Here is an 18184-nt window from a genome sequence, read left to right on the forward strand (position 1 = left end):
ATGTAAAATAATTTGTCATAAAATTATCGTAACGATATATTTCAACTATATCAATGTATTATTTGGTGGCATGCAATGGGTCACATCAAAAGTACCTATGACTTTTTCCCACAGAAAAAAACATATATCCATTTATAGGAACGTTTATCACTCACAAAATTTAGGGAACATTGACATCATTACAAGATAACAATTTCTCTTTCTAAAGTCCCATAACATACGGTATTAGAGTCTTTTCAAGAATATAAAGCACCTTTATGTGCTGCACGACTTGGAGTAAAATCCCTCATTTCATGATATTGTACCATTTATTTTATAACTTGGTCAATGTAATACATTTTTCAACAGAACTCAGAATACCTGCAATTGTCTAACATTTTCCATGGTTACCCCAGTGTGGTTACAACAAACAAATCAACTGAACAACAGCTTGATAAAAAATAAACATCTTGCTTAAATTTTACATGGGTTACCGTGGTTTCCTTTGGAATACTGTTCTACCATTTCATTTTGTTGTTACAAAAGTTCAGCACACGTCTCACAAAGGATTTAATCGCTAGGGGATTACTTATTGTTTCATTATGATTCATGTACTACTGGAAGATTATTATACGCTGCTTCAATTTAGCAAAACATTGTAAAACATTCATTTGCTGGACACTGGTTAATGACTTTTCATGTCACAGTTGTTTCTCTTTAAAAACAGGTGCCACAATAAATGTTGTTAAAGAACTTACGGCCGTGGCGACCGTGGGCTTTAATTAAACTGACAAGTCTTACACGTAAATTTCAAACAATACCTTGAATTCTCAAATCAGTTCACCTATTCACTTGCGTTCGACGTACATAGCCAAAAGTTTACACGGAGCTAGTCACAGAGTTCACAAAGAATTAAGTGGATCGATCGGAATCATCCGAATAATTCACGTTCACAGCGACCAGGGTCGTACAAATACTTGCTAGAGTCAGAAGTTCAATGCATGTTCGAAACTCCTTCCAATCTTGATGAGCAATGAGGCAACATCCACACGAAATACAATGGTACAAAACGAATATCAGCTCTCACCAAAAACACTCGAGCCCTTATTGTCCCACAATCCTTTGTTTGGCCACGCTTCCAATGTAAATGTAATGCAAATCTTATGCAAATGAGTGTGAGCAAGGTTAAACTATCAAAAGTAAATAAGTGTAAAAATAAATTTACATTTAAGGACTACATCTTGGAAACTACAAGAACGTCTGAAAGTTGTCAATAGCTGGACATCTTTTTCCACCCGGCTTTTGGATTGAGATCAAACAGGAATCACTTTCAAGAAGCCAGCTTAGAAGGGTTAAGGCTACCAAACCCTCAGTAACGAGCCCTATGATCAATTTTTTCAATAATTTTTTATTCTTGAAACCATGCTTGTTGTCTTACATCAAGATGTTATTTTGGGGGGACTATTGCCGGTTTTGCTTCGTGTGTCGATAAAGCTCACCAAACCTGGTGAGTCAAAGCTAACACCAGCTGTCTTGTTTTGAAGGGAAATAATGCACATTTTATTTCCATGAAGGATGGTATTTGCAGAATGCCGTCCAGTTTACGAACTAGGCGAATTCCTTTGCTGCCAGATTGAAAGGGACAAGTAATGTAGTCCTGGACAATTTCAAATAATTCGTAGACAACTGTTATCTATTGATACATGACAATATTACGGACAATACCCAGACAGTCTTTCCAGTAAGTTTAAATGTTACAAGAGGCTACTGCAGCTCTACGTATTTGTTGACAACTATGAATAAATTGTGGCAAGGGACCATTCATGTGTTCTTTTTTCTAATGAGTGAATGTTGAACGTGTGTGAATTTGTTGCAGCAAGTTTTTCCTCAGTCTACCTGTTGAAAAGGGGATGTAGGCCTTTTTAACAAGACGCATCAAATGGAAAACTGAGAATTTTGTCCAGATGTCCAAAACCCTTAGCTTCATTTGACAAATGGAGCAATCCAGTGTACAGTAAAACGTGCCTGAATTTGGTCACCTTCCAGCGATTAATAACCTTTAAAGACTGTGGTCGCCCTCTAAATTCCCTTTCGTGAACAAATTAAGGCTTCAGTTATATCTGTGACAGTTTGAGCTCTTAACCTGCTTTTAATAGAATCCATAGACCTCTCATTACACCCTAACTGACCAAATTCATGTAATCAATTGAGAATGCAGAGACCATTCCCAATCCTGTGTTAGTTAATGTACAGGGTTCTAAAAGATGATACTCTGTAGTCATGTTGAGCAATTCCTTTGCATTCAGGAGTTTTCTAAAGGAAAGGGCGGCAGGGCGACCTGCAACTGCTTGTCTTGAACTCCTGCAGTACGTCACGAATAGATTAAATACAAAGATTTGTCTACTGAAGAACATCAGAATGGTAAGGCTTAAGCAAGAATCGTAGTATGTTAAAACACCAGGTTTCCAAGTGGCATTTCAGCAAGTTAGCTATAAATCAAGAAGTTTTTGTACTGTAATTTTATGCAGAAAATTACATTTATATTGTAGTGGCCTGTGGATACGTCAGCGCCCGGATGGGGTGAGAGCTAATTAATTATGCATCCAGCAGGACACATTGTGTCCACTGCAACAAATAGTCTCTCGGATTCCACATTTTATTACTTCTTTTTTTTTTTACTACTCAATGTTATTGTACTGGTCCAGCCCTGCCTTAAACTATCAGGGGGTGATTCGTCCACCGGTGAGGGAGAATGATGAAGGGAGATTGAACATGCCGAAATAACTCGACCTGAAACCTCTCGTCTTTACAAGTATTGGTGAATCTATTTATTCCATCACAGTGATCACACCAGCTGACCAGTCCCAAAATAGTAGTAGAAAGGACAGGTTAAAAGCATAAAAGAAACCCTGTACAATTGAAAGAATAACGGACGTCTTTAGTCATGTAAAGGCTATTGTCCTTAAGTACATGTACATATATGTAACGTTATTCATGCAGGTTCAAGTGTTTGACATATCGTACTTTAAAGTTTTCTGAAAAGTTATCACTAAATCCTTTATGAAACCCACCTTGACTGTTCAGGGATAATCTATTGAAGTGTGGGTTCCCACCCAAACTGGAAACTCTAGGTTTTCCGGGGTTTTAGCATCAAAACTTGGTGTTAATGCAGACTAGTCATACTGTTATAGCGCCCTCGTGCAGTTATTAAGTGGAGTACACAGATGCTGTTCAAACAAACAAATCACCTCATGCTTTTGGAAGTTGATCATGCCATTTCTCCAAGTTATCGTAAATACTTTGTGATTGAATTTTATCCAGTGTACCCTTTTGATGGACCTTAGAGGATTCAAGGAGGTAAATAACTTGTTTTCCTTTATATGGAGAGATTACTTTATTGGTTTGGTTTAAGTTAGGGAATTTTTGTGCCAGATTTTACCTCACACTCGTGGATAGTTGATATACTGTAGCCTACATGTAGGTCATGTGATAGTACATGTATTTGTGTTCATGTTACGTGCATATGTGATGTCCTTTCACACATGTTTATGGAAATCTTTATTACTCTTTATTGTTAGTTTTCACGGAGCTCTGCATGGAACCTATAGGAACTACAATATAGACGCTGAGAACATGGAACTAGGATGGAGCTTAGAAATGAGTTTAAATCAGGAGCTAAGCGAAAAAGTGATACATGTGCCATGTATGTCATGTAGCCTTGCGAATAAAAGAAGCTTCTGTTGAGACCCTTGAACCCTGACTTCTAGCAGCTGTCTTGAAGTTTCTGCGTCACATGATCACAGTTGCTATAGTGAAAACTCCGATCATCGGGCATTGGGTCATCGAATACACATTGGTTACACGTCAGATACTACTACTAGGGGGCTTCCGTATCATCAGTTGGAGTTCATACTACCAGGTGCTGGCGTATCATGCATCGGAGTTTGATTGTACTACCGGAGGCCATTGCATTGTACATCTGGATTGACATCTTAGTACAAGGCCTGCTGCGTCATACATTGGGCTAACATCAGACGAACAGGACGAAATGCATCATACAGCAGGCTGCCGCCAACCTACCGAGAAGACGAACTAGAATTTGCAGCATCGCTCAAGGAACTCTTCCGTTATAAACTTTGAACACGTACTGTTTGCCATGTCGTATGAATTCATTTTGAGACATTCGTAAACTGCATTTCGCCCTGATTTACATGTCTTATATGAATCTAGACTTGCTTGTGAGTTGTCATGACGTCCTGTGAAATCGACGAAACTTGTAACCTCATTTGATTCCTTACAAAAGTGTACATATTTGTATTGAAGATTCACGTGTACTTTCGCATGTTGCCATGTAAATTTTCTTGCCATTTTGAATCGTCATGAAGAATTCTTGCCAGTTAATTCTGTTTCTCACTGCAGTTGAGCATGTTGTAATTTGCGAAATACTTAAGTACTTAAGTGCTGTTTACTAGTGCTGATTGCCTATTCCTAAATTAGAAATTTGCATACTTAGTGGCAACCAATTTTGATCAGCACTGGTATATTTACATGTACATGTGTGTATAACTTGCGGTACCTATTTCCCACTTAGTAATTTGCAGTTTTTAGGAACAGGTACATGTACATGCGCCATCATGTCTGCCACCGGAGAACAAGAGAAATTGGAACAGGAACATATGCCCATTCCCTTCATGGCCGAGACACCCGATACTAACATGTCAGGCACAGCTGCGAATCCAGTTTCCCCTACCGAAACCAGTAGTGACAAGCTTCGTGCATCAGGAGCAGATCACAACCTGACACAGGAAGCGGCACAATCTGAACACTTTGAAAAGCGTTCTAGAATGTCATCACGACACTCCCACCGAAGCATCCGGACAAATTCCTCTCGTTCGTCGATTACATCTACAAAGGCCGCACTGGCAGCAGAAGCAGCAGCTTTGAAGGCTCAATTAGAATTTGCTGATGCTGAGGCAGAAAAGAGGGCAGAAATAGAAAAAAATCATGCTGAGCTTGCCAAATTGCAAACAATGCGTAACCTCTGTGCTACCCAAGCCAGAATACGTGCCATAGACACGGTTCTAAATGAAGAATTTGTCAACTCTGACATTGAAGAAATTGGAGAGGTTGAAAATCGTGACACAATGGTAAGGGAATATGTGCAGTCATTGCCCAACTGCCACGACAATGCAGGCCTAGCAGATAAGTCCCCACCATTGTCGGGATCTGAACACCAAGCAAATTCAGATGAAATCCCTGAGAAACCAAAGAATTCAACGCTGGCAGGAAATGACAGAAACGACTTGAGTGACCTGGCCAAAGTCTTTGCCAATCAGCTGAACTTGAGTCGTCTTCCCCCGCCAGAGCCCGGTGTGTTTTCAGGCGACCCGCTGAAATATCCCAGTTGGAGAATCAGCTTTGAAACATTAATTGAGAAAAGAGGTGTGCCCTCCTCGGAAAGGCTACACTACTTGAAGAGATATTTGACTGGACCAGCAAAGGAAGCAGTTGACGGATTCCTCATCCTATCAAGTGACGATGCCTTTGACCAGGCCAAGGCCCTGCTACAGAAGAGATATGGTGATCCGTTCGTCATTGCCAACGCATTCAGAGACAAGCTAGACACATGGCCCAAAATAGCCCCCAGAGATGGCAAGGGTTTGCGAAATCTAGCTGACTTCCTGCGACAATGCGAATCTGCGATGAAGACGAACGAGAATCTGAACATTCTCAATGACGACAGGGAAAACCGAAAACTGCTTGCTAAACTTCCAGACTGGCTTGTACCAAGATGGGGTCGAAAGGCGCAAGAATGGAAGGAAAAACACAACAAATCTCCCCCCTACACGGAATTCGTCAAGTTTGTTGTGAAAGAAGCTGATCTTGCCTGCGACCCTGTAACTTCACTCCAGTCCCTCAAAGCGGAAAGACCCTCGAGTGAGAGTACGAAGCAAGATGCTAGAAGTGCCAGAAAGGAATCAAAGAGAGCTGCAGGAGCTAGCACGTTCTCTACTGCGACTGAGACAAAACGAAAAGGGGGTTTTCAAGATGAAGTTTGTCTACTGTGTGAGAAAAGGAGTCATCAGCTTGACGACTGTCGAAGTTTCCTTTCCAAGACGCTTGAAGAGAGGAAACAATTTGTGATGAAAAGGGGTCTCTGCTTCGCCTGCTTAACTCAAGGCCACAGATCGAAGCAGTGCCGGCAAAGAAAAACCTGTCAGACATGCAAACGACGACACCCAACTTCACTTCATGGTGATGTCAAGGAAACTCCAGCCCCAAACCCGAAGCCAGAGAGTGAACCACCCAAGCCAGTGGTAGCTTCAACGAGTTCACACACAAGAGTGAACAACTTCAGTGACACCTGCGTACAAGGAAAGAGTTCGATGATCGTGCCGGTATGGGTGTCACATTCTGACACGCCCAATCAGGAGAGACTTGTGTACGCACTCCTGGACACGCAATCGGACACCACATTTATCTTAGATGATACCTGTGATGCACTCGGACTCGATGGACCTAAGGTCCAGCTACTGCTATCCACAATGTTCTCATCTAATCAGCGAGTAGAATCTCGGAAGATCAGAGGACTACAAGTGAGAGGATATGACAGTAATCTGAGAATAACGCTCCCTACGGCATACACAAGAGGCATCATGCCAGCTAACCGCACACATATACCTACAGCAGACATGGCAAGACGCTGGCCCCACTTGGACAAGATAGCAAGGGAACTCATGCCGGTGGCTGATTGCGAAGTTGGAATCCTAATCGGATACAATTGCCCACAAGCCCTTGCCCCTCGTGAAGTGATTGCGCCAGTCGACAATGAGCCGTATGGTCAAAGGACAGACCTTGGTTGGGGAATTATAGGAATTGTCGACCCAGACCTGAGAGAGAATGAATCCGATCAAGTGGGAGTGAGCCATAGAATTCTTGCATGCGAGAACCCGACAACGTTATCCAAGGCAGAATGTCAAGTTGGCATGAACACCGTGAGAGACCAAGTTCTGCTTGCATTTAGAACACATGTCAAGGAAGTCATCAAACCTTCGGGGATTGTTGAGATGATGGAACTCAACTTCTCAGAGAGAAAGTCATGCGACGTTCCAGTTTCGATTGATGACCGCAAGTTCATGAAGAAGATGCAGGAAGGGATCCGCCAGCAACCGGATGGTCATTACATCATGCCACTTCCTTTCAAGGGGACTGAACCTCCTAAACTGCCGAACAATAAGATGCAAGCTGTTCGCCGCTTGGATCAGTTAAAGTCACGCTTCGCAAGGGATCAAAGCTACCATCGAGACTACTGTTCTTTCATGCAGGATATCATCGAAAACGGTTATGCTGAACGTGTTCCAGAATCCGAGGTAGCCTATGAAGACAGCGGTCATGTGTGGTACATACCTCACCATGGGGTATACCACACCAAGAAGCCTGAAAAGATCAGGGTAGTTTTTGACTGTAGTGCTAGATACCACGGAGTGTGTCTCAACGATCACCTTCTACAAGGTCCCGACCTTACTAATGCCCTTGTAGGTGTACTGTGCAGATTCAGAAGAGAACCTGTTGCACTCATATGCGATGTTGAAAAGATGTTCTACCAGTTCCAAGTCGATGCGGAACATCGTAACTTTCTTCGGTTCTTGTGGCGGAGCAATGGATGCTATGAAGGAGATCCTCATGTGTTTCGTATGAAAGTGCATCTGTTTGGGGCTACATCATCTCCGGGATGCGCAAACTTTGGCCTGAGGCAGATAGCTGATGACTTTGAGACAGAGTGTGGGTCTGCAGCAGCCAACTTCGTGCGACGAAATTTCTATGTGGATGATGGGTTGATCTCCGTTCCAACCAAACACGAGGCAACTGACCTGATCCAGAAGACAAAGGATCTTTGCAAACGAGGTGGCCTGCGTCTCCATAAGTTTGTTAGTAATTCTGTAGAGGTCATCGATGCAGTTGCACTGGAAGACCGTGCAAAGGGGATTAAGGATCTCGACCTTCGATTTGATTCCTTGCCAGTTGAGAGAGCCCTTGGAATTCAGTGGTGTATCGAATCAGATACCTTCCAGTTTCGCATCACTTTGAAGGATCAGCCACTGACAAAACGTGGAGTTCTATCGACTGTCTGCTCTGTCTATGACCCACTGGGACTAGTAGCTCCTGTCGTACTCGTCGGAAAACAGATTTTGCAGAGCCTCTGCAAAGATCAAGCTGACTGGGATGATCCACTCCCAGACCCTGTAAGATCTCGATGGGAGCAATGGCGGAGCAGCCTGATTTATCTTCAAGACCTAAAGGTATCGAGATGTTTTCGGCCAGAGGACTTTGGAGATGTGAAATCCATTGAAGTTCATCATTTCTCCGATGCCAGTAACACAGGATATGCACAGTGTTCATATCTACGACTTCAAGATACTGAAGGAAGAGTCCACTGTGCCCTGGTGATGGGCAAGTGTAGAGTCTGCCCGTTGAAGACTGTCACGATCCCTCGCTTAGAACTCAATGCAGCAGTTGTATCCGTGCGAGTCAGTGCACTTCTACAGAAGGAGCTTGACTATAAGGAATACAGTGAGGTTTTCTGGACGGACAGCCAAGTTGACCTAGGATATATAGCCAACGACGCCCGTAGATTCCACACCTTCGTGGCAAACAGGGTGCAACAAATCCGGGACCAAACCGAACCAAACCAGTGGAGACATGTACGCTCAGAGGCCAACCCAGCAGATGATGGCTCCAGAGGCCTGTGTGCAAACGAATTGGTCAATCAATCAAGGTGGCTACATGGTCCTGCATTTCTACAAGAAAGGGACATTCCAATCGAAATCGAGGCTTGCAGTCCAACAGTCTCTTCTGACGATCCTGAAGTGAAGAAAGTGCAAGCATTCTCCACACATTCATCTCCGAAGCATTCTATGTTAGAACGCCTGGAAAGATTCTCACAATGGCATCGGGTCAAGGGAGCAGTAGCAATCTGTCTCAAGCTGAAACAGCGCCTGAAAGCTCGCCTCATCAAGAGAGGACAAACGATCAAGCCAATCCAAACACCGCAGGAAGGACCAATCCCTCTCTATGAACCAGCTACAGTTGAAGAGCTCTATCAATCAGAAGTTGAGATCATTCGTCTCCTTCAAAGACATTCCTTCGCAGGGGAAATGAAGATTTTGGAGTCACTGGATGTCAGCAGCAACTGCGTGGATCGACAGACAGCTGGGGTCCGAAACAAAGCCATGAGAAAGACAAGCTGTCTGTATAGACTGGACCCGTTCATCGATGAAGATGGCGTAATGCGAGTTGGGGGACGTATCAAGAGGGCTGACCTTCCTCCCAACTTCAAGCACCCGGCGATACTCCCGAGAAATCATCACATCACCGACCTGATAATCCGACACTGCCATGAAGTAGCAGGTCATCAAGGACGAAGTATGACCACTAACCAGATCAGGTCAAGCGGCTATTGGATCATTGGTTGCAGCTCTGCGGTATCCAGCATCATCTCTAAGTGTGTCAAATGTAGAAAGCTGTACAAACCAGTCATAGAACAGAAGATGGCAAATCTGCCTGAAGACCGACTTGAACCTGCTCCTCCCTTCACATATTGCGGTGTAGATCTGTTTGGGCCATGGTACATAAAGGAAGGCCGCAAGGAGCTCAAAAGATATGGCGTTCTTTTCACCTGTATGAGTTCCCGAGCAATCCATATCGAGACCACGACTGCACTTAGTACTGATGTCTTTATCAATGCGTTGCGTAGATTCATCGCCATTCGAGGACCTATCCGACAACTGAGATGTGACCAGGGCACCAACTTCGTTGGAACACGATCAGAGCTCAATGAAGCCCTGAAAGAGATGAACACCGATCATGTCAGAAAGTTCCTAATCAAGCAGAACTGCGACCTAGTTGAATTCAAGACGAATATACCAACGGCGAGTCATACAGGAGGAGTATGGGAGAGGCAAATCCGCTCGGTACGAAGAGTACTCTCGTCCCTAATGGATCAACTGGGATCTCATCTCGACGACGAGTCACTGAGGACTCTCATGACAGAAGCAGCTGCCATCATAAATAGCAGACCTCTGACCATCGATAACCTGAACGACCCAACCTCACTCGCTCCCTTAACACCGAATCACTTGCTGACTATGAAGTCAACATTGGTTTTACCACCACCTGGATGTTTCCAAAGCACTGATCTCTACTCGAAGAAAAGGTGGCGTCGAGTCCAGTTCCTTGCAAATGAATTCTGGAACCGCTGGAGAAAGGAATACATCCAGACATTGCAGTTGAGGCAAAAGTGGATCCGTCCACACCCCAACCTTGAAGTTGATGACATAGTGCTTGTTAAGGATGACACGCTCCCTCGCAACAGGTGGCAACTGGGCCGTGTCAAGGACGTCTTTCCAGGAAAAGATGGTCTAGTGCGTAGTGCACGTCTTCTTCTAGGCGACCCATTGCTCGACGTAGAAGGCAAGCAGACGCATCCCAAAAGATACTTGGAACGTCCAGTGCAGAAGCTAGTCCTGCTTGTCACAAACAAGGATACCGGAGAGTTCCCCGTCGAGGAGCCTAAGTAAGACAACTCAGCACACCAAGGAATCAGATTGAACCTTGTTGCTACTATGCGTACTTTTGCCAAGAACGTAGTACTAGTTAGTTAATTAAGTGTAGTTTTAACCAGTTAATTGTTTAGTAATTCAAGGGTCTTTCAACGTACAAGTTGTTGTTTAATGTTTCTGTGTTTTGAAAATTAGAGTTATAGTACTAATTTTGGGGAGCCATGTTAATGCAGACTAGTCATACTGTTATAGCGCCCTCGTGCAGTTATTAAGTGGAGTACACAGATGCTGTTCAAACAAACAAATCACCTCATGCTTTTGGAAGTTGATCATGCCATTTCTCCAAGTTATCGTAAATACTTTGTGATTGAATTTTATCCAGTGTACCCTTTTGATGGACCTTAGAGGATTCAAGGAGGTAAATAACTTGTTTTCCTTTATATGGAGAGATTACTTTATTGGTTTGGTTTAAGTTAGGGAATTTTTGTGCCAGATTTTACCTCACACTCGTGGATAGTTGATATACTGTAGCCTACATGTAGGTCATGTGATAGTACATGTATTTGTGTTCATGTTACGTGCATATGTGATGTCCTTTCACACATGTTTATGGAAATCTTTATTACTCTTTATTGTTAGTTTTCACGGAGCTCTGCATGGAACCTATAGGAACTACAATATAGAGGCTGAGAACATGGAACTAGGATGGAGCTTAGAAATGAGTTTAAATCAGGAGCTAAGCGAAAAAGTGATACATGTGCCATGTATGTCATGTAGCCTTGCGAATAAAAGAAGCTTCTGTTGAGACCCTTGAACCCTGACTTCTAGCAGCTGTCTTGAAGTTTCTGCGTCACATGATCACAGTTGCTATACTTGGTTTGTTTCCACGACGACTGCTCGGCGGAAGCGACAGCCATGATCTTCAGAATGCGAAATGACTTACTCCGCGTGCGTGTTTCGGCACGTAGGCCACGGTGACGTCGCCTTCATACATTATGTTAATGTACTATGCCCCAGATCTCCACACTATTGCTAAAAAGGAGAGTTCCAATCGTTTGTTAACTTGTCCTGCTTCTCCTCCTTTCCGGGGTAATTGTTACAAAGACCCTGGTCTTGTCGGACGGTTGGCCAAGAATACAGGTTTAGCTAGAATTGATGCGTAATACGAACTCCGAGAAAAGATTCAAAAGGAACCTTCAAATTCATCATGTCACACATAAAACATGAATTTGAGCGTAACACGGTGCCAGAATTCCCCGTATCTCCAAGGCACAGGCTAGAAATCTGTCTTTACAGACTAGCCAGAGGTGACTATAATTATACTGTTGCAGAAATGACAGGTGTTGGTGCACCGCCATCTTGTTTTAACGCCGAAACGAGCAGCTGTTGTGTGCCAATGCGTAGTTTAAAAATGCCCTGATGATGTTCCGAGTTGGGACGTTTAAATTGAATCAAACACGACACAAATTCGACGTTTGAAGCAACTGCTGGCTTTCTGCCGAAAGTTCCACAGGTCTTACCGCTTTTAACGGCACAAGAGCGGCACGGCTTCAAACGTCAAATTTCTGCCATGTCTAATTCAAATTTTGGGTCATTTTTTTTTAATTAGACACGGCAGAAGTTCGAAGTTTGAAGCGGGCCTTAGTCGTCTTATAGGACATCAATGACTTTCAAATGACATTACACCCAATGTTTGAGTAGAGTAGCAGCTGGCTAACATTCTATGATCTGGAGTGCCAGCACTGCAATTTATCAATACTTTGAGGGAAAGTGTACACAAACAGTGGTACCCTGGAAAGAAAAATGAAATAAATAGGATCTTAGCACGCGTAAAGGGAGTTCTACACTGATCTTTAAGTCTGACCGTTTGCTCCTTAAATTCAGCGGCAAATACTAGAGGTGTCCAAGCGCTAAGTAACAAATAGTTTTTCGTTAATTTCAATTTAAGAATTAAAATGAAAAGTTTCGTATGGCTTTTTACCAAAAAAATATAGTCGACAGAGATTCGATACGCGTTTCTTCGCGTCATGTGTACTAATTCTTGCAGTATGTAGCAAAAAATGCTTTAGGTTTTTGCATGCTTTGCAATATTAAGCAGAAACCTGGCAACTGAATATAACTTGTTACAGCTCATTGCGTTTGAGTTCTTTTTAACTGTACAGACTTTAAAACGTTTTCAGGACTGGTTTACTAAATCATCCTAAAAGAGAAACACAAAGCACAAAACGTCAAGAACCAAACAGGTATAAATGATATTTGTGATTTGAACCAGGCAGCCTGAAACGAAATTATCAAATCTTAAAAAAACTTGAAGGATTAAATTGTAACTATCCAATATTTAACTGTATCTGTCCCCTTGTTACTGTCCCCGTTCATCACGGCTGTTGTGCTGCGGGTCAGGCGGTAAACTGCTGCCAAAGTGGATCGGCTTCGACAGCCTTTTAGGCTAGATCACTCGCTGACGTCGGCCGCCCGACTGGGCTCCAAAAGATGAGATAGCCACAGTGTTGTTGCCTTGACTGACTACACAGGTACCTTGCTCAGAATTTTGTGTCATCGTACGAAAATCCATCACGATTTTATTCGAATATCATCCCCCACAAAAGGAATATACTTGTACTCAGCCATTACAGAAACAGTTGAGATTAAGGTTCAACATTCAGCCGCTGAATGGCACCAAACAGCGCTAAAGACTGGTTCCAAATCGATAAACTTTAAATGACATCGATAGGTATCGCTTACAGTCAAGATACCAGACTGTTTAGGTCACTTCGTTGAAATAAAATGGAATTGTCTACACGTTTCACGGAGTGACCTATCTCAATGCTTTTGTCCGTGAAATAATAATTTTAAAATTTGGAGAGGTAGGTCAACATTTTTAATTACCCAAACTAATTTACTTAGCCTTTTAGAGCACCTATGAGTTTGAATTTTTCAGAAAATAATGATTCAAGCATGCAGAACAAGAATATACTAAAAACCGAAATTGAGGTGAGATCGTGGCGTAATCAACGATATGTGTTGGGTTTAATTTTTTTCTAGGGCAAATGTGTAAGGAAATGAGGTGGAGTGGTGCATTACGAGAAACACAGATCTTGAATTTTAAACCTTAATGGCAGCGTATCAAAGTGCCTAATTAAGTGGAATTTGACAATGCTTCATTCAAACTCACATATTTGTAAGGCTGATATCAGTGTTACTGAAAGAGAAACAGAGATCTCAATTATGTGAATTTCTTCTGTTACTTCTGAGGATTTTTGAATGATGAATTTTCCACCGTTCGAGCAAGATTGTCCTGCCTGCTTTCTACAGATTGATTACTAAGCTACTAGACATGTTGGGAAAATTGGCTGACAGTATTACTAATTATGCCGCCAGGACGTATCTTTTGTAGAATGAGCACTGAGAGATGCAGACAGAGACACCTTCAAAAGGCAAGTTTAATGTGGGAATGAACAACTGCTTGACTGCTCTTAGACTGGTCGAATACATAAATATTCCCAGCCCATTCATAAATACCGTTTAGTCGGAGAGATAAAAAAGTCAGTATACAATATACTTCCAAAGAAATTGTTCACGAATCTTATTTTCGTTTTCCCAACACACTCTCCTGTTAAGTTTATGGTGCATTCCTTGTACGAGTAGTCCAGTGAATCTCCTTTAAGGAGTCAATATTAACTTCACGCGCGTTCGGCGTGCCGCAGCACATGCATTCTCTCGACCAATAGGAATGGATTATACTGACTAGCATCGTGTTTTAAGAAAAAGGCATTGTAAAATTTTATTACATGGTCACCTTATGCGTTAATGTTTCAATTTTGTCATGTATTTTATGTGAGCATTGATTTTATTAAGCTTATTTCAATAACAGCTATAACAGAGTTTTTTACCATGCTTTTACTGAATATTTAAATTATAATTCAATTTAATTGAACGCTCCAACATTGTTTTAAGTACGCATATCAATAACTACACAACTAGGCTGAAGATGTCCTTCAATATCTGGAGACTTGATGTTCCACACCAGAGGAGTTCACAGTGCATAAATTAAAAACTAGGCCAAATTAAATTAAACATATTAAAAGTTGAAATTGACCATTTACCTATATGTATTAAAACTAAGTGCCATGAAAATATTAATTTGATATGTACAGATTGAAAATACTCCGGGTCACAGCATGTAGGCCTAGATATTTAAACCTGTTCGTTTTGTGTTGCACACATTACATTTAATTGTTGATCTTGCAACCGTGGAATATTGGTTGGCAACTTCTCTGAGGGGAATTGAGTATGCCAAGATCGCCGAATGATTGGCTGAGCCTCAGGTTGTTATCTGTAACTAACGACAGCTGCAGTTGGATTGATAGGAAGTTCAGAGGTGGTTATGCGCTGTAGTGGTTGTTTCAACGACAGTGCCAAGGCTGAATGAAAGTGCTTTTCTAGATTGTAGTTTCTCGACAACAGACAACCGTTGGTAAATAGCCAGTGACGATACACTTTTGTGTTTCATTATTGACATTACATGTTTATGCCCAAATTAATGCTCAGAGAGTATCGTTGCTCCCATTATTTGGATGGAGTGGTTTTTGTAGATCGAAAGTACTTATTGATGATCAGTCTTGACATGAAACTTTCTCACCTTGGTTACACCAACGGTAATATTGTAGAACAATATTGAGTCCTCTTTGTTCACATTTGATTCTGGTTTTTAACACAGTCTTGTGCACGACAGATTAAAATGTTCAATCAGTTGAATGAAAGGTGCCACTGGGCACAGCTTTTTTCCTTTGATCTCTTGCATGAGTGCAGTGTATGATTTTACCTTAATTTCCATATGGTTTTTTGTTAAGTTCTTACCAATCACCTGTATCCGGATCCCCATACAGGTGATCTTACTACAGTGTGTCTTGGTCATGTAAGGCGTATTTTCCAGCCTTTTCTATGGAAGTAGAAACGAATGTCAAATTCCAAGCACTCATCGTGATCTCATGCGTCAGCATAAACACCCCTGGTGCTATCGGAAGCATCATCCTGCTGGTTATTACCAAACCAATTGCTTCTTTCTGCTTGCGAATGACTGGCTGTTCTCCGACTCATCTGAGCTTTCTGTTGCAGCACCTGTGCTTCCAAAGGTCAGAGTAACATTTCCTTTCAGGAAGACTAAAATATCGTCTGAAAAATCCCCATAGTTGCGCAGAAGTGTGAGTTGTTTCCTTTTACTTCTTGTCCACTGTTCCAAGCCATTCCTAGACAGCGAATTTATTTTTAAGGTATGGTGTTTTCAAATAACAAAGTCGTATCCTCTCTAGCAGATAACAAAATAGACAGCACTGAGGTCTATCATAGACACACCCATCTTGATTTGAAGTGGTTAGCACCTGGATTTCTGATGAGTTACTAGCACTTGATGTTTTGTAAAGTTGAAGTTGCTTCTGACGAGGCCTCTGCCTGTATTATACAAGTACTGCTGTACGCAACATCTTTCAATATATTGTCATTTTGAGCATGGGGGTGGTAATTCCCTCTGGCCTGCTGGGCATACAAGCTCCTCATTTGAAGAATTGAGAACAAATCACTGAATTTCTCATCCTCCCATGGTTTGTGGGATGTATTGGTGTCATCTTCATCATCTGACGTTAGAGGGGTTTTAGAAGTAGACTTACAAACTGTCCTCTTCCCCGAAAAAGTGGTTCATTAAACATTCATCTTTACCACGGCCATTGGCCGCGGTCTTCAAAGATGGCAGGTATGTATTGGCAACTGGTTCTACAATCATGGTGCATAGGAAGAGGTTCTGTAAAATAATTTCTCAATTTTAAATTAAAAAGCTAGTTTTAATGAGTAACATTCTTTGCTACATTAGCCGTACTTTACAAATGTTGTACATGTACACATAATGAACTTGTCACAGGGACAAAATATATTCTTTTACCTAGATAGCATGTTTACACTTAAAAATCTGAGTGTATAATTGCCGGTGAATAGAGATTTATGTATTGCAAATACATTATTTCATTTCCATTGTTTCATTGCACATGTAGAAAACGTTAACAGAAATTCCCTTCTGCAGAGTCCTTACATCCTCGGCCAACTATAAACTGAGATATCAAGGGGCATTGTTCATTGACTTGTCATGAGCGTTTTCTTGTCACCCTATTTTAAGAAATAACTAACATTCAAATTTCAGCCCCTCCCCGGACAGATCCAGAAAAAAATTATGTAGACACTGTTATGGTGAATATAATAAAATTACCTGCAGTAACGAATAAATGGATAATTGCTGGTGTTTAAATTCTACAGCGTATGTGTCAACAATTATTGTAAGAATATTTCCAAAGCGGTTTTATTTTCTGACTGACCTACTTCTGTATGCATCCCTTGTCCTTTCCTTTGTCTTTGCTCCTGTCCTTGCTTTTACCCTTACTCCTGTCTGCTCTTGTCATTGTTCTTATCCTTGCTCTTGCCTTTGTCATTGTGCCTGCTCCTGTCCTTCCTTTTAACCTTGCCCAGGTCGTTTTCGTAGATCTTGTCATTGCCTTTTCCCCATGCTCCTGTCCTTTTCCTTAGCCTCTCCCCTGCCTGTGTTCATGTCTTTGGACCTTCCCCTGTCATTGTCCTTGTTCTTGGGCTAGCTTTTGCTCCTGCGTCTCTTTTTGTTGCTTCTAGAGTCACGGTCTCTATGCTTCAGCGCTTTGTTTACTGCTGATGTCCTTCTGTCCTGTAACTTGGGGAACATTGTGTTTTGCTGTTTGTGGTCTTCCAACAAGTAGTTTGCTTAAATTGAATCTGAACACAAAGCCCTTTGCAGCTGCCTCGTTTGGTTCTGTTGCTTCCATGGTGGCCGTTAGAAAACCTGGCTTACAGAACAACTGCAGGAAGTTCTACTGAGTGTACTCAGTTTTTGCAAGATCTGTGCACACAATGAAAATCAAGGACTAGAATGGAAAAACTTGTTATAGTCTGTTATTTACCATGTATAACTATATATTGTGCACACTAAAACAGAATATCTCTTTTAATTCAAATTTAATCCTACATAGGACTCATTTCATAGTGTGGCGAAACAGGGTAGCTGCGCAGACTTGTGTTTAGTCTGGGTTATTAATAAGTCAGGCGCGTCTAAATCATGCATTAAACATGCGCGCGGCAACCAATTAGAGGCGCACATTACCTTAGGTCTGGGCGTTGGCTGCGTAGATTGCCAGGACTTCTCAAGATGGCAGCCTGCTAACCAGAGCTCTGTGGAGTTGTGTTTTGTTCTGAGTTTCGAGTGTAAATCTGACAAACAACCGCTGGTGGTTGGGGATCTACCTCATGTGTACCTGATGCTATCGGTTAGTGTGGTGCTTGTTCTCAGTTGCCGGAGCTGCCGATTATATCAGATCTCTTTGAAGATTGGGGAATCGTTAGATAGTCTCGTTTATTTAAGAAGTGGTAAATTATACGGTTAGGGAACCTGTGTGAACCAGTTAATTGGGGAATTAGCGGAGCTTAGACTAGAAGGTTTATGTGGCGTTGTTCCATGCTTGTTGGCATAGCGACGGTGGGTTGCGGTCCTGGTCTGGGAGCTTGCTTTCTCGTTTAGAATTTACTGGGTTTAGGTTTCCGTTAGAGTCTGGTGACGGACTATTGTAATTGCCTTCTTA

General features: G+C 42.1%; 1 protein-coding gene and 1 long non-coding RNA gene across 3 annotated transcripts in view; one reads left to right on the plus strand and one right to left on the minus strand.

Annotated features, from left to right (window-relative positions):
* LOC147797773 (uncharacterized) overlaps positions 1-18184 on the minus strand; it is a 461720-nt gene that overhangs the window by 403321 nt on the left and 40215 nt on the right. The window lies entirely within an intron of this gene.
* LOC147797791 (uncharacterized) lies at positions 4087-11244 on the plus strand. Of its 2 annotated transcripts, none has more exons than XM_087142645.1 (2): positions 4087-4217; positions 4571-11239. In XM_087142645.1, exon 2 carries the CDS (start codon positions 4614-4616, stop codon positions 10554-10556), a length of 5943 nt encoding a protein of 1980 aa, XP_086998771.1. In that variant the 5' UTR covers positions 4087-4217; positions 4571-4613; the 3' UTR covers positions 10557-11239. The 2 variants fall into 2 exon arrangements, 1 of the variants encoding a protein (XP_086998771.1); XR_015426893.1 differs by lacking the exon at positions 4087-4217 and having other exon boundaries at positions 4479-10956; positions 11178-11244.

This window comes from Acanthaster planci, linkage group LG10, assembly GCF_054643075.1.
Source record: "Acanthaster planci isolate LZ-2023a linkage group LG10, COTS_SCS, whole genome shotgun sequence".
Classification (NCBI taxonomy): Eukaryota; Metazoa; Echinodermata; class Asteroidea; order Valvatida; family Acanthasteridae; genus Acanthaster; species Acanthaster planci.

Coding starts and splice junctions, on each gene's coding strand:
- LOC147797791 (XM_087142645.1), top strand. CDS start 4,614: ATGTCTGCCACCGGAGAACAAGAGAAATTGGAACAGGAACATATGCCC.